General features: G+C 35.3%; 1 protein-coding gene across 2 annotated transcripts in view; it reads right to left on the reverse strand.

The window, feature by feature from the left end:
- The window catches only part of LOC110382520 (peptide transporter family 1), a 38,687-nt gene extending 18,518 nt beyond the window's left edge, over window positions 1-20,169 (reverse strand). The window contains exons 1-2 of one of the 2 annotated variants that reach the window (XM_049839192.2): window positions 19,739-20,169; window positions 539-617 (exon numbers count right to left, since the gene is read on the reverse strand). In XM_049839192.2, the coding sequence (XP_049695149.2) occupies window positions 539-617; window positions 19,739-19,798 (139 nt within the window). In that variant the 5' untranslated portion in view covers window positions 19,799-20,169. Of the gene's footprint in view, window positions 1-538; window positions 618-16,350; window positions 16,554-19,738 lie in introns of those variants that run through there. The other variant, XM_064034068.1, reaches the window with a different exon arrangement.
- Window positions 20,170-23,827: the final 3,658 nt, after the last annotated feature.

Here is a 23,827-nt window from a genome sequence, read left to right on the forward strand (position 1 = left end):
GTTTTTCACGATTTTATCTATTAGTTTTGCTGTCACTTTAGCCTTGAAAAAAACGAATTTGACCGTTACTTTTATCTACTTCATGACATTACTTTGGCTTTTACTTTTGATGAAGAAACTGTCTGTTAGACTATATACCTAACTAATATATTCCATAATTGCTATTGTAGATACGAACAATTCCCGTAAGAAATGTTTCTATTCTGAAGTCATCCATATATTTATATAGCGTCTCGCACATGCGTATTGTAAAAAATAACTAAATACCCTAAAATATGCAAAAGACAATCTTCAATACGAAAAGATTTGTATAACTTTACATAATATGGTAAAAGCAAACTTTCCTTCCTCCGTCGTAAAGCAAATATTCTATTTACACTTAAATAAATAAAACACGGATCCTCGAGTTTTTTTATCTACTATTATCTACTTACTCTAATGTTTTTAATTTAATGTATGTTTCAATTTTCTAAATTTTTAAATTAATTTTCTTAAAAAAAATTATAAATATCTTAATAAATAAAAAATAAACTCTTACTTCGCATTCCATAGTATGAAAATCTTTCGCAGAACTCATTTGTGACTATAAATCCAACTGCCTTTGGATACGGTAGTTTCTGAAAAGAAAAACGCATATATTTAAGACAATGAAATCGTTTATTTTCGATTCACGAAATACTTATGTAAAATTTTGACAACACATATTCATTCGTTTTAAACTACAGTTACAATATCCATCCATGTATTAATATATAAGAGCCTTAAATTAACAAATTTACAAATAAAAAATAACAAAAAAAGAAAGAAAAAGAAAACAGCACATTGTTCCGCAAAATTATGTATGGTAAAGACATGAATTCACAGTTAAGAACGAAGATATAATTTTTGTCCTAATAATTTTATATTGTGTTACATGATAGTAGCTTTTCTGAATTGAATTGAATATCTCTATCAATGTTAATAAATTATCTATTCTTTCAAAATGATATACATGTACATCTACTCCATTAAGCATACGATGTACATATAAATGTGTGTGTGTGTGTGTGTGTGCAAGTGTTTATGTTTGAGTTAAATCAATAAGTCTGCGCAACTCTATGATATTGCGCCACGCAATATAAAACGCTTAAGGGTACCAGGATATTTTTATGTTTCCTATATTCCATTGTAATTTATACACTTCAGAGCAGTTATTCAAGGAAAAACAGTAACTAAAACTAATTTTTTCATATAGGTATATTTAAAATTAGAACCAGATTTTAATGCACTCAAGTGTGTTCCATTGATTAGAATTGTTTTATGTTCCATATCATTTGTATGAAGAATGTATGTAAGTAAATAAGAAGGTACATGGAATATACAACTGCAGTAATTAATACGAATATACAAATCAATTTACGTAAACACGACACACGCTAGCTAGCAATGGTCTACGCGTAAAACCTAACTAACTCGATCCGATATATTTACTTTTTACGTTTATTAATTTCCTCAGAAACGCGAGCGTGTTATTTGTAACCTAAATATTAGTGAAACTTGATAGTCATTGTGTCCAATTTTTCATTAAAGATCGTAGGCTTAATTAAAACTAAGTGGAAGCTAAATTATCGTGCTAAATTCGGGGCGGCCCATGTCTCGAATTCCTGATGAACACGAGATGCGAAACTGGTATAAACTGGATTTAATACTGTGGTCAGGCCACGGAGCACTTAAAGTCACTTGCCGCTTTTGGATCACCGACGGCCAAAATTGTGATCAATTTTCCTAAGTAGTTTACAGAATTTAATTATAAAAAGAACTTTATTTATGTAACGGCATAGCGTATACTTAATATGTCATTGTGAAAAAACAATACATGAGTTAGTCGTTACCAGTCTTTTAATGAGTTTACACCCGAGGACACTGAATTTATTTTTAAAACAATAAAGGTATTTTATATCTATTTATAGTAAAAACAATATTTATAAAAACAAACATCGTTTTAAATATGAGTAGGTATTTGGTTTATTTTATTGTTTGTTACCGGTTCGTTGGCATTTGAAATAAACATGAAGGAAAAAAGCTGGTTTGCATTTGAATGAATGTTAAGGAATCCTATGACTAATTCGGTATGTATGTGACAGTAATGATCACAATTGTATTATTGGATTGAATCCTCTGCAGCGTGGGCCGAGAACATTGTTAGATTGAGCGTAGACATGATTTTGATTGGATATAAGTAACTGTCATAAAATATTACGGTATAAATAGCACTGTTACATTGTAGAGTTTTATTGTCATTTAATAGCCGCGAATAAAGTTTAATAACGCACGCGTACGAAGTTAATTATTCTCTGTAGATTTATGTGATTTAAACGTTGATAGAATGGTTACGAAACTCATAACTTAGTATACTCAATACTTTAATGCGTACAATGCGTTTTATGTTTACAGTTGTTGGTGTACAGGTAATTTATGTCACAATTATGGACCCTATCGGGCACAGCATAGGTACTTATATCTACAATAGTAGGAGAGAGGAGGAAGCGCACTGAGTGTTTAATGTGGTATATTTTACGTATTATAGACTTATCTACAAAGTAATATAATCCATTTATTTATTAAGTGTCACCTGAAAATCAAGTGTTTATTGGTAATTTTCAATCGCTAAGTTCCAGTAATACTTGGTAGTAGTAATAGCTTAACAGAACATTCCGTATGGAGGTCAAAGACATTATTAATAAGAGGAAGGAAGACAGTAGCTGCCTTGAGTGACGATGCTATGCGTTGCGCCTTCTAAACAGACGACAGATTATTTTAATGTTTATACGAACATAAAACAATGGTGCATTTTATGACAGCAAAAATGATAGTGATGGATTTAGTATTCTAAATTCTTTAACTTCAAGCGCCCGTGTGATAGCAATCCTATTGCTCCATTTTATTTCAATTTATCTGTGCCATTAATAATGCCCTACCCATATTAAATTGATGAAAAGGTACCTAAATATAATCATCCGCCTAGCTTTTCCCAACTATATCTTGGCTACCTAACAGGAGGCAGCTGAGTACCAGTGTTTTGCATAGAGCTGTTTATCTGACCTCCTCAACCTAGTTACCCCGTCGGGCAACTCACTGGCTTCTTACCTATCCATGACTGCCAAAGATGTTCAAGTTGACTGTTGTATATATCTGCTGTATCTTATGGCATTATAACTACCTATTTCGAAGTCATCATCATCATCATCCTCCGAGCCTTTTCCCAACTATTTTGGGGTCGGCTTCCAGTCTAACCGGATTCAATTGAGTACCAGTGCTTTACAAGAAGCGACTGCCTATCTGACCTCAAACCAGTTGCCCGGGCAACCCAATACCCCTTGGTTAGACTGGCTTCTGACTACCCGTAACGACTGTCAAGGATGTTCAGTGACAGCCGGGACCTACAGTTTAACGTGCCATCCGAAACACCTATTTCGATGATCTACAAATTCCTAGCCGCTGAAACAATTTGTAGTGAGATATTAATTGAACAGATTGCTTTGTGCATTTCTATATATTACCTACCTACTATAGCATACCTATTCCGTTGAGTCGGTTCGCAATCAAGACAATCAAAACACACGGTTAAAAAGGAGTTATTAATAAAGTAAATAAAACATAATTACTTAATTGAAAAGCACTCCTAGTGTTAAGAACCAAAAACGCAGAACGTTAATAGAGATTGAAATAAAACCTGTTTCTGACATATTTATTACAATAATATTGTTATTTACGATATGTTTTATCTAGAATTTTATTACAAAAATTAATTGGACTATTATGAGTTGCAACTGTTTTTAGTTTTGTCGTTTTTAAACAAAATTGGACCGGTACATTTTGATGCAACATTTTATTGGACGGCAATACAGTTATTTTTGGAAAATGTCAACATACCTCCTTTTATAGATTGCTTGCAAAATTAATTCTCGTGTTTGTCAATATTATGTGGGATTTACAAAGGATTGTTTATGTTATATGCTTGCTTAATAGATTATTTTGTAAGTAGGTACCTACTTAGATAAAATAAGTTCATCTTGAATGATTTCTTGAATGATTCTTAACACTTGTACCTACGTAAAATAATAATATTGGTTAGACATACATATTTATTAGGTACGTATAGGAATTGATTTAAGTGGTATTTTCCTTTCAATAATGGTTATTTAAATATTTTTGCACTGAATGTTATTTTTTAACAAACTTAATGCCCGTTCCGATAGGTAAAGAATAAGAAGGTTTCACCGGTCAAGGTCGAAGATATAATTACTTATGTTTAAATACGCCAGTTAAAATTAAGCAAAAACAACATTTACGCAGACACAAGTTACTTATTATGCGATACTACAGCATTATCCTCAATGCATATGGGTAAGTTAGACGCACTAAGAATAATTATTTGGATAAAATGTTTTCCACTGTCTTGGCCGAGTGTGTCAAGGCAAGCAAATTGCAGCGAAACATAACGAAGGTCTCGGCTTTACACGAATCTACAGAATCCAGGTTTACAAGAAAAATCTTTTGTTATACATTTTAATTAGCAAAAAGTAACTTACTAATCCAATTTTTTATTGGTAAGAAAAAAGTGGTCAAGAAATCATCCAAAGTACCTATATCCACAGACATCATCCTCATCCTCCGAGCCTTTTTCCCAATCATGTTGGGGTCGGCTTCCAGTCTAACCGGATTCAGCTGAGTACCAGTGCTTTACAAGAAGCGACTGCCTATCTGACCTCCTCAACCCAGTTACCCGGGCAACCCGATACCCCTTGGTTAGACTGGTGTCAGACTTACTGGCTTCTGACTACCCGTAACGACTGCCAAGGATGTTCAATGACAGCCGGGACCTACAGTTTAACGTGCCATCCGAAACACAGTCAATGGTGTCTAAGAAATACTTAGAAAGTACATACAAACTTAGAAAAGTTGCATTGGTACTTGCCTGACCTGGGATCGAACCCGCGCCCTCATACTTGAGAGGTTGGTCCTCTACCCACTAGGCCACCACGATATCCACAGACAATGTTGGGAAATCGATAAACGAAGGCGATCAATAAAAAATAATATTGTGTTTTTTTTTGGTTGATCGGTCAATTCACGTACGGATTTGAGGAAAACCATACATAAATACCAGATCTTCGAGTGCCTACCGATATACGGGGAAACAAAGTATTTTTTCACATTTTTTCAATCTCAAGTTTTGTAAAATTGAAATAGAACACACACAATATAAAAGAGACTAAATAGAAAGATAACCATTGATCACTTAATATATACTTAAGTAGAAAATTCTCTCACTTCGTTACAATATTATTTTTAAAATCTTTTGCCTCAAAGAAACTTTAGAATTATGTGGACAAGCATATCAGATAAGTCGGATTTCGTAAATTATCTCAAGTAAAACGCCAATAAGTAAAACTGGCGCTCTCGTATCTGGTACAGTCGAATGCAAGCTACTATGACGTAACCTGTCTCGGCCAACGCAATCAATGTAAAAGGGAATGGACACCTGCCAAAGGCATATAACAGACTAGCATATTATATTGGAGTAGCTTCCACCCGGGCCCCGAGGGAAACACTTCTTGGACATGGTCAAAAAGTACCCTTTGACACTGCAGTTAACAGTCGGCCGGCAATTGGCCCGATAGATGTAAAAAAATCAAAACAAATTTCTTATTTGGTCTGATACTAGTCAAATACATGATCGATGCTATGGTAGGTATTCATTTCAATACTGATTTATGAGCCCGAACAAACTTTTAGTCGGTCACACACAGTGACAACTTTTAGTCGGTCGACTAATGGTCTCTGCACACAGCGGGCGCGGCGCGGCGCGACGGGACGGCGACGCGACAAAATGTACTAGATCGTCGCGTCCCGTCGCGCCGAGCGGGACGGCTCTGTGTGAAGTCGTCCGTAATATCTAGTACATTACAACTGCTCAGCGTCGCGTCGCCGTCCCGTCCCGTCGCGCCCCGCCCGCTGTGTGCAGCGACCATAAAAGTTGTAAATGTTATCAAGTGTCATCAAAATATATACAGAAGTTTTAACGATAAACAGTAACAAACATACCCAGCAAGCATGCTACTAGTCTATATTAACGTAAAAGATGTTATATACTAACGACGCTGTGTCATTGTGAATTTAAGATGTTGATCATTCTACGGCCTAATGTTAGAAAGTATTATCTCAGATTAACTTTATCTTACTTCAAAACCATGATGCTAATGTAGATAAGACTGTTCCACGTGAAGGGATCTTAAATAGAATTATATGCGTCTTCCTCTTGTTAGGAATTAGACAAACGATTAGAAGACAATAATGTCCTCTGTAGATGGCACTTAGGTACCAATAAATGCGGCCAAAGTCGCTACTTCACTTACTCGCGCATTCTTATCATTTCAAGTGCTGTCAATACACTTATAAGGATTTTGACGCGTGATAAAACCTTAAAACGTAAACCTTTATTTATCTTAACATAAAGTATTTACGTACAATATAAGATAGCGGACCGAAGTCGTTTAAAAATGTGGGACGCTCCGGCATTTTTTATTAAAAGCTGTTTTTGGGTAAAAGATGTGACGCCCGCAGAATTATGGAGAAAACTTGTCGTAATGACGGCTTGCAACCTGCCACAATTTAAGGAAAAATATAACCGTTGTTTCGGAACATTGTGCCGCAGATAAGGACCGGTTCTCCATTACCGCGACAGCCAACTATTACATAATTTCTTTCCAAAGATTATCATGTTTCTGTTTTGGGTGTTATGTTTTGTAACAGATTAGCATTAAAGAACAAACTCAGCTAATCCATTCCTTCCATATTGGCGACGTTTACATTATTTTATGCTCTGTTAAAATTGAGTAACGCGTGTTTTATTGGCTGGCGGTACACATCAAATATACATACTTTCTTAATTCATAACTTTCGAGCTGAGTTTTTAAACGCCGAAGACAATTAACTGGAGAATTATGTGAATTTCTGATGAAGCTAATCTTTTGTTTGTTTAACGGTTTAACTCACATGTCATTGGGCACTGGTATAACTAGTTATTTTGGGTATATTAAAACTTTCTTCATGTATATTTAAATCTGTACTTATTTTATGAGTTTTTATTGCTTCTGCTTATTTATACTTATTTACTTTATTCCTTGCACTCATACTTATTTATATATTATGATATATATCTATTGTTCTCGCGAACAGTAGGATAATATATAAATATTTTTATTATTCACGTGCTCAAGCGCATTGTGTACGACCGGGTGTTTGTCATTAGCGGTGTTTCCCTATATTTTCTCATTTTTTGTTTTGCCTGGAGATAGGAATTTTACGTTACCGGTATTTCAATTTCAAAATTCTCCATCGTCTGCCTAGCCTTTTCCTAGCTATGTTGGTGTCGGCTTCCAGTCTAATCGGATGTAGCTACCATCATCGGTATTTTACATAGAGCGACATCCTATCGGACCTTCTCAACCCGGTCAACCCGGCACCCCTTGGTATGTCAAAATTCTATCTCTAGTGAAAAAATCAGCGGATATATAGCATATGGGAACGGCGGTAAATGTAAGGAAAGATGGGTAAGATTAAATGTGGATTTTGTCCGAGGTTCAGTGGCGTAGCGTGGGGGGGGCAGGGGGGGCAAATTCCCCGGGCGGCAGCTTTTAGGGGGCGGCAAAATTTACCCAATTAAAAAAAATTGTTCGCAACTACATAAAACTGTCTAACAATAACAAAACATTAAACAAGTAAGTTGAAACTTGTTAAACTTAAAATTAATTATTGTCAGGTACTTCCCAACAAACAAGCTACTCTTATAAAATTATATGTTTAAGGTCTAATTTCTTATAGTTGCTCTAAAATCGCTTTCATTATGTCAATGTTCCTTATTATGGCACAATATAAGAAGATTTGGCTAATATTACCTTTACTCTTATAATTTGGTTGGGTTAACCATAACAAGTCCAAATTACATGATTATAATAAGGATTGAAAATGTGTTATTCTCATAAGCGCATTTACAATGCTTTTAAGCCTTATAATATTCAAAACCTTATAAAAGCTTTTCATTTGGCTAATTGTTCTTATAATAGTAATGCATAAGCTAACTATGATACTTTTACACTCATAGGAGCATTTCATAAGATGTCTACCCAACAAACAATATTCTGCATTTTATATGGTCTTTACAAGAATGAATGCAATCCATAATCACTTACATAGTCATTAAAAAGGTTTTATTCTCTAGATGGTCATATTAAAATATTCTTACACCACTTCTACTGCTACGAGTATAATACTACAAAATGACAACCCGATACTAACAAATCACTTGAGGGTTCCGTCAATGATTTTATGGAAGATGACAATGAAGTACAGGAAATCAGTCAAGAAGAATATAACGGTAGTGGTAGTGAAGAAGACATAAATTGAGATCTTCTCCGTAAATACAACCATTGTGATAATACCTCAAATGTAATATAGCTAATATTAATGCAGCTACGGAATGATGAAAGGAACCCTAACGGTAGATAAAATGGCGATAGCAGATGGAATAAATGTTGCCATTACAGAGCTTATAATCTTATAGATTTCTAATAGACGTTGTGAGAATGATATTACCCTTGTAAAAGCGTTATAAAAAACATGCCTTAATAATTATTCCCATTTTTACGTCAAAACTACTCAAATTCAAGGGCGCGTTGATATAATTACACTTTTTGTACCACATTTTATCATACGTTTGAATTCCCACACAGTTTTCTCAATAAACAAGCACAATATACTCTCGGATTCAGGTACACTAAAAAAAATTAATGAAATTAATCATGGTTCTTGTTTTCTTTAAAATACTCGTTGACGCTGCCAAACTGAAATAATCACTCAACAAAACACTTGTTGCAGAATCTCAAACACTGATTTTAAGGCGAATAGCAATAAAATAGTATTTGTCTTGCCGCTATAAGTTTTACTCCCTTGTTGCTCGCCATTATAAAACATGTATAAGATTGGTTGGCTTTTTAAGAGCAAATCCTTTTGCTTTTATTAGTTTGACTCCCGTATCGCTTGCTATAATAAAGTACATATAAGAAAAAGAAGCTGACAATAAAGCAAATATAAGGGGGGTTTGAGGTTATTGTTCTTGTAATTTGTGCCCAAACGCACCCTTATTAGCGTTAATACGGCTCCTATAAGAAATTTATTTTTGGCCTTTTTAGCCACTATGAGAGGATTTTTTGTTTGTTGGGTTAAAACACGCGTGACACTACATTTTACGTAATTTTGGTTTTGAGTCTTAAATAAAAATAATTAAAATTTCGCGCTCGCTTCGCTCGCGTATTCAGAAACTGTGTACGCTTAATTTAGCATTTGTCAACAAACAAAAAGTTAAGTACGTTTGAACTAAATTTTACGTAATATTTGGTTTAAGTCCGATAAAAATTTCGCGCTCGCTGCGCTCGCGTATTCAGAAACTAAATTATGGCCCTTATTTTTGCATTTGTCAACAAACAAAACGTTAAGTAGGTACGTTTGGGCTAAATTTTACGTAATTTTTGGTTTAAGTCCGATAAAACTACTGACACTGACTGACTGTTAGACTGGAAGCCGACCCCAACATAGTTTGGGAAAAAAGGCTCGGAGGATGAAGTCCGATAAAAATTTCGCGCTCGCTTCGCTCGCGTATTCAAAAGCGATATGCCCTTATTTTTGGATCCGTCAACAAACAAAAAGTTAAGTACGTTTGGGCTAAATTTTACGTAATTTTTGGTTTCAGTCCGATAAAAATTTCGCGCTCGCTTCGCTCGCGCATTTGGAACTTGACCTTCAAGAATTCATGTAACAAAGATATAAAAAAAAGTCTACTTGAGAACCTCCCCCTTCTGCCGGGGCTGCGGGTTGTTCGAAAGAGTTACCGCGGCTCTGGAACATAAAAGGCCTTCGACGGAGCACGACGGTTTTTAGTCAGTAAGAGTCTGATACTCCCCTCACCGCTGCTAACCCACAGCGGGAAGGGTCATTTGACGATTTTTAACATCGATACAAAAAAAAAACCTTTTTTTGAAGTCGGTTAAAAATGACAAATGGCCAGTAACACTTGTTAAAAAAAATACACGGGAAGGGGCGGCAAAATCGACAACTGCCCCGGGCGGCAGATACCCACGCTACGCCACTGCCGAGGTTGTGAGGAGAGAGCGTCGGTATTGTCACATTCACTTTCGAATGGTAATCGCGCGTTGTATACCCGTGCATGCTATGTTGTTGTATTATGTTTAGCTGTCAATACATTGAACTTAATACTGACCGCTGACGTGAAATATGGATAGAGATGAACAATTTTAACGCCATATTATTTCAGCATTAAAAACGTCTCAAATATAAGATCATATTTGAAGATAAGGTAATGAAAATAATTATTTATAAGTCAATTGAGTGCAAGCCGAATTCGTAATAATAATCTGTATAGGAAACCGTCCTCAAAAATATCTTTGACTCTTTAAAGCAATTGTCTTTGCTGTTAATTGTAGGAACGTGGCTTGTATGTATTTCACTTTCCTTTATGTACTTAGTAACCTTTGTATAGTACACAAGTGGCTTCTATGTATCGAACAATATTTGCAGAAACAATATAAGATATCGCTACAAAGCAACATTAGTTGCATTGCACCTCACTTTTTGTTTTGTATCTACAGAACACTGGTTTATCTATGTGACTGTACGTACTATAACTATACAATTATATTTGAATGAAGAGATAACTTATTATAAAACAATGATATTGACCAAGTTCTTTGGAATATTTGCTTCAGAACTAGGGATCTCCCCTTTTCTAACTCACTCTAGTATGACTCAGGGGTCAACGGTAATTAATTCTACAATCATTCCAGTAAACTTCCATATTATTATGAGGTCTACAAGTGAATGGGATGTACCAAGATTTTCAAGTCATTGGTATGACAATGAAATACAGACCATATTTGGAGAATGGCGCTTGCAGTCGAGTAACTGTAAGATGATGCAACTGGCTCAAAAAACAACTCACTTTACTCGGAATTTTTATTAATCGAAGGAGTTAAATAACAATCTTTTCCGAAATAAGGGTCAGATTCCCGAAGTTTAGTGCTGTCCATAAAAAAACTTCTACCCGCACTATGTTAAGGATGCACTAGGTACTCATTAAGAACGTAGCTTTCCATTGGTACGAGGTTTTCAAATAGGTCAACTCAATTCGAACATTACCTCTTACAACACAGAAAAAAAATCTCAAATATTTCGTAACAGTCTAGTACATGTGCCATCGTAATATATCATTTCTACCTCTATATCCAACCATGTTCCCTCTGGATGGCTTGCCGTTCAACCAATCGCGAACCCGGCAGGGTTAGCTCTGATGATGCTGCCAAATCTTTAGACAAGCATGAACAAGAATACGCTGTCATGTCGACAAGTCCCAACAGTTATCGTATGAATTCGCATCACGGCTTATAAGACGGCAAATATTAACATGACGTTCAATGTCTAGACAGACTCTACTTAATCTCTCCGTACGAATGATTTCTTCCCTGTAAAGTAAAATCTACGCAAGATGGTACTGTGTGGTTGTTATCGTGATTTAGAGCCACAATTAAGGGTGCCCTTACGGTAGTAGAAGCCAGTAAGTCTGACAATCAGTCTTACCTGGGGGTGTTAGTTTGCCCGGATGACTGAGTTTAAGAGGTCGGATAGGCAGTCGCTCCATGTAAAACACTGGTACTCAGCTGCATCCGGTTAGTTTGGAAGCCAACCCCAAGATCGTTGGGAAAAGACTAGGAAGATGAATTACGGATTTACTTTCTCTCCAGTAAATACTAAGAGACGATTGAAATCAGGGGAACAGCCAGTGAAGTAATAAACTCCAATCACTTGGTTTTATAGCACCGACTCACCAAGCCATTAATAAATAATTGAAGAAGTCGACCTTGGCATAATAGGACTTATTTCAAATTGATAAGATTTTATGGGATTTAAATCGTGAATTACAGGACTTTACAGCAAGTATATTTGTTTAGATTTCTAGACGACTAGTTAGTGTTGTGTCGTAATCTTATAAAGACTGAGTTTATTATTCTGTTCGCTTGCAAAGTTGGACATTGTCACGCTTGGCAATGGCCTCATTAGTTTCCGAACGACTTTTTGTAAGTGCAATCAAGAGTATTGGCATTTTATGAAGTACTATGTACAAACTAGATTGATTAGTTAACCTAGTCGTCGTCGAAAGAAATTCGGAATTCTCAAGTCCGTTGCCGTTGGGTTTTCTCTATTTCTGATATTTATTTAATTATAAAAACCTGAAGGGTGCTTTTTTATGAAAATAGAGTCGTCAATCGAATTATGATTAAACATTATATTTAAACTGTCCCATTATACCTTGGACAATTCGAATATTATACATCGCGTCATCTTACATTACAGCGAAAAGGGTCGTCAAGTAAGGAATGTGAATAAAGACTTTGATTTCACTATTTTATGTTCAGGATTTCCACGTAATGATGCCAGGCATTTTATGAAAAAGAAGTAGTGAACCTTGACATAAAATTCGTCCATTATGAAGCTATGAAAGTTTTAAATGAGATGTAAATATTAAGAATACAACGTAGTCGTTTGTTCTCAGATTTATTCTCAGGCACGAATGAGATATAATAAAATGTACCAACACATGCTCTTTCCAGGGTAATTAGCACGCTTGTAACGTCGTAACGGTAATTGAGTTGTTCTTAAAATCACCTTAATTTCACAATAACTTTAGGAATGTTATTACTGGAAACTAGTTGTACTTAATGATTTTAGTATCGATCACGTTGAGCTCAAATATTCGATTAGCCGTGAGATCGTCACGTGGGTGTTTTATAGTCGTAACGCGTACTTTATGCAGGATCTCATTATGCTAATCAAAGCTAAGTTTTAGGTTCTACTAATTAAAAAAAACATATCACTAATAGAAATGAGAGATACCTAGATTTATGCCTCGATACCTCATTTAAGTATATTTATTCGACTAGAAGTCGAACCCAACATAGTTTGGGAAAAAGGCTCAGAGGATGATGATGAATTTATTTATATCTATACTAATATTGTAAAGCTAAAGAGTTACCTATTATAGTTGGTTCATTTGCTAACTGAACTACTATCAGTCCAATTTGAAAAATCCTTTCAGTCTTAAATAGCCCATTTATCGAGGAAGGTTACTTACTATTTATCTTTGGGTGCTAAGTTCTTCCAAAAGGCCAGATACCTAACGTAAAATAAAAAGCAGTGTTTTGATTCGTCGGATCAAGTTAAGGATATTAAGTTTACAGAAGTAATTTTCAAAACCTACTGCGTTGTAACCTTTACCGTTATCTGTGTAGATTAACAACAACCCAATAAGTGCTTAACGAGAACTTAATTGATTAATAAAAGCCCCTGATAACAAATGAAACAATAGATTATCAACACAATACACTCTTTGAAGATGATTTCAAACACTTGCTAATGGAAAATTTAAAATAAGCATATAATGGCGTCCACGGCCGATTTCGGCCACGGCGGCTGTTCATTTTAAGGAGATCAGCCAGCTGTGCAGGACATACGGAGACGACCGGAAAGAGATCAGGCGCAGGACCGACATTTACGTGCTCTCCGATGCACGGGTGAATCATTCACCAACTTCCAGACTACGGGCTGCTTTGTGAAAGTTTAAGAAAACCCACAAAGCGATTTCGGCCCGACCCGGGAATCGAACCCCAGACCTCGAGCACAGCAGCCGTGCTAGCGACCACTAGACCAACGAGGCAGTCGTAAAATGCATAAGTATATAAGTACATATAGCAGAAACTTGTTTAGAAATTGAATGAAGGCTTCTTTCAATAAGTGCATTATGGATCTATTGACCTAGTTAACAAGCTAACAACATACTTCTTATTTGAATTAAATTTTGGAGTTATGGATTTCAATATGCAATCTTGCATCATCATCAACAGTTTACTCAAGTTTGGATAAAGAAGAAAATATTACGTTGTAAACTATTTATAAGGGTCAGAAAGTAAGGTAACTTCGTGTTTTCTTATATCTACAGTTACAACTGAAAAGCAGCTCGAAAAGGTTTTCTTTAATGGATAATTATTTTTCCTGAGAGGATTAACAAAGAGCTGGTTATAGTTGCAAGCGTTTTACTTTTATGAAAACAGGTTTGTTTATTTTCTTTTTCAGTATGCTTGAATGTTTCTTATTGTTGTATATTTAAACTTACTACTATTTTTATCAACGCATAGTTTCTCCTTTTTTAAAGATTAATTTAATTATTGTGTTTAATGAGTATTTAGGTCTTTTTGGAAGAAACTGATGGATACGACTCAAAAAGCTAATTCGATCCTTCACAAGGGGTCAATGAACTATTTGGTGAATTATTTTTATAGTTAAGCACATTTGATGAAAAATACATTAATTAATGGATTTTATTGAAGCTTCTTGTTTAAATATAATTAATAATGACAAGCATGTGATATAAAGTTATCACATTAATGTTAGTCTCATATGTAAATTGTCGTGTTACATAGGTACCTATTTCATAAGGTTTGCTCACTATCGCAGTTTTTTTGTGGTTTAGTATTAAAAACAAATTAAGACATCTTGTCTTAAAAAAGATGTTGTTTCAATAAAAATTATTATCTGTTGTAAAAACAGGTTCAGTTTATGGTACACAGATTTTAATATCAGCAATAAAAATATGAATATTTCTGTTTAGGTACGAACGGCTATTTTTCTTTGAGTTTGGTAAGCTAATGGAACTGTCTCTAATTATATTTACAAGTTTGAAAAAATGGCCCTACTCCATTAATTACGAATGAAAGACGAAGCTTTAAAGATAACTAGTACGTAAGTAAGTAGTAATAAGGACCTATAACTTACTAGCCGATTTCCCGCGGTTTCAGCCGCGTCCCGTGGGAACTACTGCCAATATCCGAACAAAATGTGGCCTATTAGGTATGTTACTCAGGAAGAGTTTTCCAACAGTGAAATAATTTTTCAAATCGGTATATTAGTTTCGGAGGCTTTAAAAAATGTTTCCTATTTTTTATACTCTATTATTAGTATACATTACAAAACTGCTAATTTCTATAGGCCTGTTTAGCTAAGCAAAGTTCAAACGACTAGAAATCGTAAAACAGTCACTGCCATTAATTTAACAGAGCAATCATAAAGTCATTAACTTGTCGCCCATCTCTACTTATCTGCCAACATAAGATTTATTAATGAAACAATTACTTGTATTTAGATGAACTGACTCCTGTACTAAATGAGTAGGTACCTACTAATGTGTTCGCCGTTGATAAGAAATAAATTTTCTGTTGTTCCAATTCGGGATAGCAGGCCTTTAAGAAAGTCACTAGAAATTCCCTTGTCTACCTACCTTTTAAATATTTATCTTGTTCAGAAAAGAATTTGTATAGGTCAGTAGTTTCCAAGACAGATTTTTGCTTAATTTGTTTTTTAAATCATAATTAATATCTACAGGTAAAAAATCTACACAAATAGGTATTTATATTGCTGTCTATGATGGACACATAATATAAGCTTCCAAGACTCGTTCGTTAAAATTTTTAACAATAACTAAGTAGGTAGATACGACACTCCTACTGATTTTAATTAAGTATACAATAAAAACTTAGCATTTACCTACCTACATACTTGATTTATAAGGCTAGGCAAGAAGCATTGTGAGAAACACAATCTGCAATATTAGGTAATTCGGTATTAAGAAAGGCAAGACACCTAAAGATTGAAAACATATAAACCTTCCAGTAAAAATAATCACCAGTATTCTAAGCTTTTAAAAAAGATCGTCAAACCAAGCACAACCTCTGTGCAGTCATCAAATATTTATGTTAAAGTTAAAAATGACACATAACGAGCTTAAACATAAATAAATCACGTTCCTACCAACCAGAATGTCTTCGTTGTATTCATATTGATATTAAAATCTTATAAGGACATTGCTATCGCTAAAGCACATTTTTGTATATTTTTTACACAGTCAATTTTAATTATTTTCCGTATCATCAGACGCGTGGAGAAGGCCACACATTTACTACACCAATAAACGTAAACATAGACTTAACAGAAAACAAAGGAGCATCGGAAAAATAATATCACATCGCATTTGTACGAGATTCGGTACATTAAAATTGATTGTAACATTTCAAGCAAAATAAATTGCAATAGGAGGCATGCTGCAAAGAAAATTAACGCCAATTTTATTACAAGTCGCTCTGTTCAGAATCGCTCGACATTATAATTAAAAGAAAAAAAAATACCAACCGCTGGTTTAGCCTCCATTTTGTCCGTTGTTCAAATGTAACATATGTGATTGAATGGGATCACTTTATTTTGTTTACTCGACTCGTGAAGAAAGTAAACGCACTATGACATAATTTGTAAGTCGTGCGGCGCGCGTGCGCAGAGGCGAGCGCACAGACTGTATATGCGCGCGCTACTGACACGCTCGCGCTTGTCACCCGCCAGCGACGCCGGCGACTGCCCCAAACAGTTCCCCGACTACAAACCACTAATTAACTAACAGTTTAACTGTTGCCGTGACGGAGTAACAAACATTCATACCGCATACCTGAGACATCTCAGATATCTAGCTAAGAAGATGACTATCGTTCTGTCAGTCAATTCCAATTATTCGATAAATTCTGGCAAGATAAATGGATATAGTAATTTTTATTTTGGGCATTTTAAATGGAGTGAATCTTGAGAGTGTTGTGTGGCCCTTATGATCTTTGAGACTTACTAAGTCTGGTTTCTATTTGTATTTCAGCATACTGTTCCCAAATACCGTGTAAAATTCTCCATCTACCTACTAATCTCTAAAAAAAACAGTAGAAAATCTTGAGGATGGGTCAGTTCAACAGTATTCTCGTTTAGAAACCTGTGTGTACTTAATATGCGAGCAAAATAATTTATTTTGTCATTACTTACATAACAAAAAATTGGGTTTGGTTAAAAATAAAGCCGACCGAAAAATTGCGATTGTGAAAAAATATTTAAAAAGATTCCGGATAAAGGAAAAGGCTGGAGCTCTGTAACCTGCAGAGGGACAGTTAATAGGCTGAGGATTGAGGCTATCCTGGGCTAAGCCTTATTCTAGGAATGTGCAAGCAATATTCATAACTCTGATAAAGTCTTAATGTACCTACTTACTTTCTAAAACATTCGCTGTTGAATTCGCAAATCGCTGTAATTCGCTATATTTTGTTTAGACCGTGCTCAAGCGTGGTCATTATTTTCAATGTCTATTGTAGCAGCTAAATCTATGATATCGCAACAACTTTTTTTATGACATGCTCAGTAATTAATGAAATGAACATTTCAACTTAATTTGATCCAATCACAAAAAAAAAAACATGTTTTACGGTTTTGTCAAGTATATTTGGCCTAGTGGTATAATAAGTGATTTATTTAAAATCCCGAATATTTTAAGGACTTCAGACAGTTGTCAGTAACTACAGATAGTTCTAGGTTACTAGGTTACCTAGTACTGGCGATATAACTACCACACAGCACCAAATGTGATAGTAAAAACTTGCACGGAGATAGGCAACATTGAACTCATCTCGTCATCACCTCCCGAGCCTTTTCCCAACCATGTTGGGGTCGGCTTCCAGTTTAACCAGATACAGCTGAGTACCATTGTTTTATAAGGAGCAATGGTCTATCCAACCTCCTCAACCCAGTTACCCGGGCAACCTAATACCCCTTGGTGATGACTACCCAATACCCAATAACCAAGACTGATGTCAGACAAACTGGCTTCTGACTGACCGCAACGACTGCTACAGATGTTAAACAGCCGGGACCTACAGTTTAACGTGCCCTCCGAGACAGTCATTGGGGTCCAGATTTACTTACAAAGTGCATACAAACTTCGAAAAGTTGGATAGGTACTTGCCCAGCCTGGAATCAAACCCACACACTCAAACTTAGACGTTGCTTGTTTAATCACTAGATTAAACAAGCAACGTCTTTATGGTCGCCACCACGATTTTATGGTACCATCATCTCTGAAAGTTTAAAATATTCTACACTGCACTAACCAAGATTCATGCCCAGCGCGGATAGCCTTTGTGCTGCGTGGATGGTTCCATTACATGCAAGGATGCCTTCTTCTTTCTAACGATAGTAGTATCTCGAGACCTATTATAAATTGGAGGAATGTACCTATGACTTTTTATAAAAAACAGTTTGAAGGTAGGCAAGACATTTAATCAGAAAGATTGTGGTTTAGTTCGAACGGCATTCTGAGGATGCTGACTTTGACAAAATGCTCGATGATAGGCTAGCATCAAACATTCTCATTCATTCTGCATTGCATGCGAAGCGAAACATTGCATTATTTTGAATTTTATCTGTGTGTGTATTACCTATTAACATAGTTTAAGTATTTGGTTACTAAGCAAGTGGACCTTTCTGTTGTCTTCAATAAACGAATTATTATTAATTTGGAATATTGGAAACAATAATATCTAATAATTTATACAAGACTAGCCTTTTTCGCGTGGTTTCACCCGCGTCCCGTGGGAATTACTTCCCGCACCGGGATAAAATATAGCCAATGTTACTCGCAGATAATATAGCTTTCTAATGGTGAAAGAATATTTAAAAGTGGTCCAGTAGTTTTTGTGTTTATCCATTACAACCAAACAAACAAACGTAACGCCTGACTGGTTTTATTAGCAACAAGTAGCGTTTTGATAAGATGCGTTTATCAACAGATAGTAGGTATTTTATCAAGGTGTGTATGTTTCTCACGGTAAGTATCTAATGTTTCTATCATTAATCGAAAAGTACCTAGAGAGTACGAGTTATGAAATCAATTTTGCTAACTCTATAAAATAGACAGGTTAGGACTAGCTGAAGAATTCCTAACGTCAGAAATTTTGAGAAATACTGAGTTGTTTTTTACACCTTAATTTTGCAATTAAATCATTGTTAGAATACGCTAACCAAACTTTTGAGGCTGATCAAAACACAAAAATGTTACATTGGGCACGTAGATTTTAGTAATCCAGCAGGACCTATAGGTAAGTTGGGATTTAATTTATACCCTTCTCTAAACAAGCCCCTTATGCTCTAGGGTGAAAATGGTGTGAAAATCGACAAGTAGTGTAGTAGATTTACTGTAAATTTTAACTGAAAAAGTTCTTATACACATAAATATTCATTAACAAACAAAATTACAGATTCTGCCCCTAAAATAATAGGTACCTGAATAATAAAAGCTATTCGACGAAACTTTCATAAAAAAAATATTCCACATTTTAGCAGCAGTACTTATATTCAGGTATGTTCTTAAACAGCGTCTATAAAATTCCATTGAATCAGGAACTAGCGCATGGAAGGTTTTGACCCACCGTTACTTGAAATAACTATAAAATGTTCTCATCATATTGTGAAACAATGTGTAACCACGTTTACGTTACTGTAACTGATAGCTAGAAAACTATATTCAGTAAACCGTAAAATCTTCTCTTAATATTCCAAGAATCATCATCTCATCTCTAACTGTAACTTTCAGTCAACAATAGGCATATTGTACATCCTTTTCATTAAAAAGAACGACTTTAAAAATAAGACACGTGAAGATAACCTTAATTTCTACAAAAAAATATATTTTCAAAATGAAATGGTCTATAAAACATACCTTTTCTTTCCTGCGGTTCTCCAGCAAGTTAAAATCCTCGACGATATCATCTGACTCCATTCTGTTACACTTTTATTATAAAACAATATAAATCACTACATAATTGTCGGCAGCCGACACTGCACTTTGATAACACGGTAGCTACACGTATATACCTAGGTGCCTTCACAGGTAGGTACAGTTGCGTGCATTGATAAGTCAACGTCTACAAGGTTTCGTATTCTTTTAATTCTGCCATAATATGTTGCCTCAGCAATTTGCAGTGTTATTCATATGTCAAGCAATATAAATCGTAATATTTACAGCTCTGTAATTTTTATGGAGGTACTGTAAAAAGCCCCCCTGTTTTGCCCAGCAATGCTTGCTTTTAATTTTGTTTTAAAAGTACCACCGCCAAACAATGAAATAGTTGATGTGAATGGGTACTGAAAATGACTGAGGAAAATATAGTCTGAGTTATTTACTTATAAAGAAACCCGACTGTACTTCACTAATATAGTAAGATGATATGAATCAGTGCCAACGAGCCAATGTGAACTCTAACAGTATGACATAAGGCTGAAAACAACCTCCAGTTGATTTCACTATGTCAGGTAACATCTAGCTGATTAATGATTTAACTAAAGTTTGCTTACACCTTAGATAAAAATTAAATGAAAAGGTCTTCCACTGATATGAATTTACGAAATGTAATATCAAAACACACAACTAGAGCTGATGCAATTACAGTAGCAATAGCTACTACGTTATGGGCAAGTTATAAAATTGCAGGTACGAGTAGGTATATAAACTCCTTTTATGGTCATCACACTATCACAGTCACAAACTGAGCTGAATAAAAAAACCTCACGCATCCTAGAACAATGGGAAACACTGACTTCACTGGCCGTTATTAATTCTATACAATTCAATCGCGGATAGTCGTGATGTCACAATTTTAAATGATCAAGGTTTATGGCAGTAGGTTCCTACATCACATGCACGCAAGTTTTTTGTCATCCTCTATGGTGACGTAAGCATAGTTGGAGAATGACTGGCAAGAATACAGCGAAGCGAAACGGCGAATCAAATCGACATCGTCATCTTGATGAGTGTATCAATCCACTAATTACTTTTATTGAATTAGAACTGATAACCGGTTTGCAGAATTCAGTTCATTTATAGCGCCAAAGCGAATTTCAGAGTATTGCAAAATTCTTAGCAATTGAAGAAATAAGTTGGACTAATTTTTATGAAGATTCCTTTAAAACTGTACAAATTCAGCAGCTTCATTTGATGGTCGCAAGCACAGAAAATGGCTTCAGCTAGCAAACAGAGAAAATGTAACAAATTATTTTCCTAATGATTGTTTTGTACCTACTGAAGAAAGCGTGGTAGGGACACTTGATTATTCCGATAAAAAAGGATGAATCTTCTAACAGCTACCGACATTGCTTTATTACTAACGTGACCTTTCCGGGCCCGCAGCCGCTTCTTAACCTTGAACATTCGACTTTGCTCGTGTATGTAACGTGCTTCTACGAAATTCTCCTACAGTTTCACTCGTGTTCCTGTACACTTCTCCAGAGAAGCTGGCCTATAGCAGACTCAGCTAGGGTGTCACCTATCTCTGTACCTACCAAACATCATTTTAATCTATTCAGCCGTTTGTCATGATTCTGGCGAAGGAGCACAAAATTGTCTTTGTTTTTGTAACATTTTAAGAAACGACTTGAGATACCTAATGTTTCTCAATATCAGATTATGGGAAGACAATTCTACCTTGCCGACTAGTTGACTAGCTTTTTTTAAACCCACCTTTTCTTTCTTATCCATTTTTGGACCCAAAACAGGTATATTTAAGAGGATAAAGCCTGGAATATTATATCCCGTACCATTCATATTCAGGATTTTACGTTGTTTTCATCTGACACCGAAATTAGACAAAATTAGTGCAACTAGTTAAGATATTTATGGTAAAGCTCTACCAGTGTGTCCTGTTCAGAGAGTTCTTAAGAAATCCTGGTTTTGAAGCTTCGCAAACTTAATTAATTATATCTTCAACAGTTCGGTTCAATCAATGTTTATCTTCTGAAATTTAGTTGTTCATAGGTTAAACTTTTCTATTAGCCCTGAAGGTTTTAGAAAATACAATAGTATTTTGTTAACTGAACAGTTTAATACGAGATATGACATTTTGTAGCTTGTTCCCATTTACTCCAAATCCATTCTTTTGTTAGCATAATTTTCATACATTTCTTCCACTTGGGTCCAAAACATACCTTCAAATTTCTTCCACATGGCTCCAAAAAAATATTGTATATCGACAGCAAAATATCAAAATTATGTCTCTGTCCTTGTAAGTCTTTTGGAGATAGGGTGAAGGATATTGTTATTTTTAAAGTATTGTTTTTTTCGCTTTGGACACGTTGGGAAGGAATTTGGGAAACAGGTGGGAACAAGCCAATGTTTTATGCTGCCCAAGACATATCAAGATTACACATCATATAGGCATGCCTATACTGCCTATCCAATAAATGGGACTACCTTGGATAACATATGTCTATCTCTCGCTGATTGTGATGACAAGTACTCAGCACTTGAGATACCAGATCTCAGCATGGAGCGTAAATAGACCGTTTAATATGATACTAAGGTCAAGTGCAACTAAGTATCTATCTATTGCTTTTTAACGAAGGATGGTTTTTGACGCCAATGTCGAGTTTTTAGAGAATTTATTATTTTTCTATTTTCAACATATATGTGATCCCAAGGCGATGTCGACTGCCCGGTTAGCGCGAATGTTATACTACCACTTTCTTTGGTAGGATGGTGAAAATAGTATCATCTAGGATCAGCGAAGAAACTCTGAAATCTTTTATATTACTATTGAACCCTGAAATTGAAGCAATAATGGTACGGGCATGTAAAATGTAGTGCTTATTATCAACCAGATACTTATCAATTTTCATCATATTGTCACGAGATCTTCCGATGCCTATGATAATAAATTGTATGCTTACTTATCTAATTGTATGTCAACCTTATCACGAAAAAACAGGCACTGATATCAGTTGTAACGTAACAGGAATTATAATTTAAGTAAATAAAATTGGATGCATAAAACCTTCAAGTATTACCTTTATTTAAATCATTCAGCAGTCGCTTCAGGATCTGACAAAGGATATATCTTCTATCCCTTTTCCCCTTTCAATATTAAGTAATCCAAATCTTTCAATTGTATTGTTAAATAAAACGATAAATAACGAAAACTTTGAAGAAATAAAAGGTAAAAATTATTAGATACTCTGTGACAGGTTATTATCCTCAAAAGTGATCCAAGAACGTTTCCGAAGCACCTAGCCCAGAATATACACAGAAGGTTTAGTAGAGGTCTGCATTTCTTCGTGGTCGTTTCTATGGATCTGTGCGGCGTGAGCCCGCTGCGGGCGGTGAGCTCGGTGATCATCTTGTATCAGGTGCAGTAGAAGCAGCAAGCCTTCCTGGGCGACGCGGGGATCAACTTGGTCGGGTACGTCTGAGTGTGGGCAGTCTTCTTCGTGAAAGGGTTCTGGGGCTCACATATGGCTCTGTGCTTCACTTCCATGTTAATCCTCGCAAATCTGTCACCCTTCTCCTCCTCTTTCCTAACGACGATGAAATACGGACGAGTCTCGTTTGAAGACATTTTTGAAGATTGCAATTTTTCTATTTTTATGTTTCATTAATATTTTGTTATAAAAAAAAATATTACAGTAATTCTGTCAAGTATTGACATATCTGTACCATTGATTACACGAAGAAGAGTAGGCACAAACAAAACAGTATTTAATACAATTAGTCTCCGATGTTGCAGTATTGTAGTATTGATGCATCTATTATGATTGAGATGTAATTTTAGCTCATCTCAAAAAAATATCTGTCACCTATATGATTATTTAGAAAAATAGCAGCTGATATCAAGATGTGGCACAAGTAGCTCTGTACCTATCATCCTTTTGGTTTCAGGAGCAGTGTCATGAATCGATATTGTTGGCATATTCATAATTTATAATTTCTACACGTTATCCGGTCATGTAAACTAAATGAAATAAAACGCCAAAATTAGTT

The sequence above is a fragment of the Helicoverpa armigera genome, chromosome 1 (assembly GCF_030705265.1).
Source record: "Helicoverpa armigera isolate CAAS_96S chromosome 1, ASM3070526v1, whole genome shotgun sequence".
In the NCBI taxonomy this organism is placed as follows: Eukaryota; Metazoa; Arthropoda; class Insecta; order Lepidoptera; family Noctuidae; genus Helicoverpa; species Helicoverpa armigera.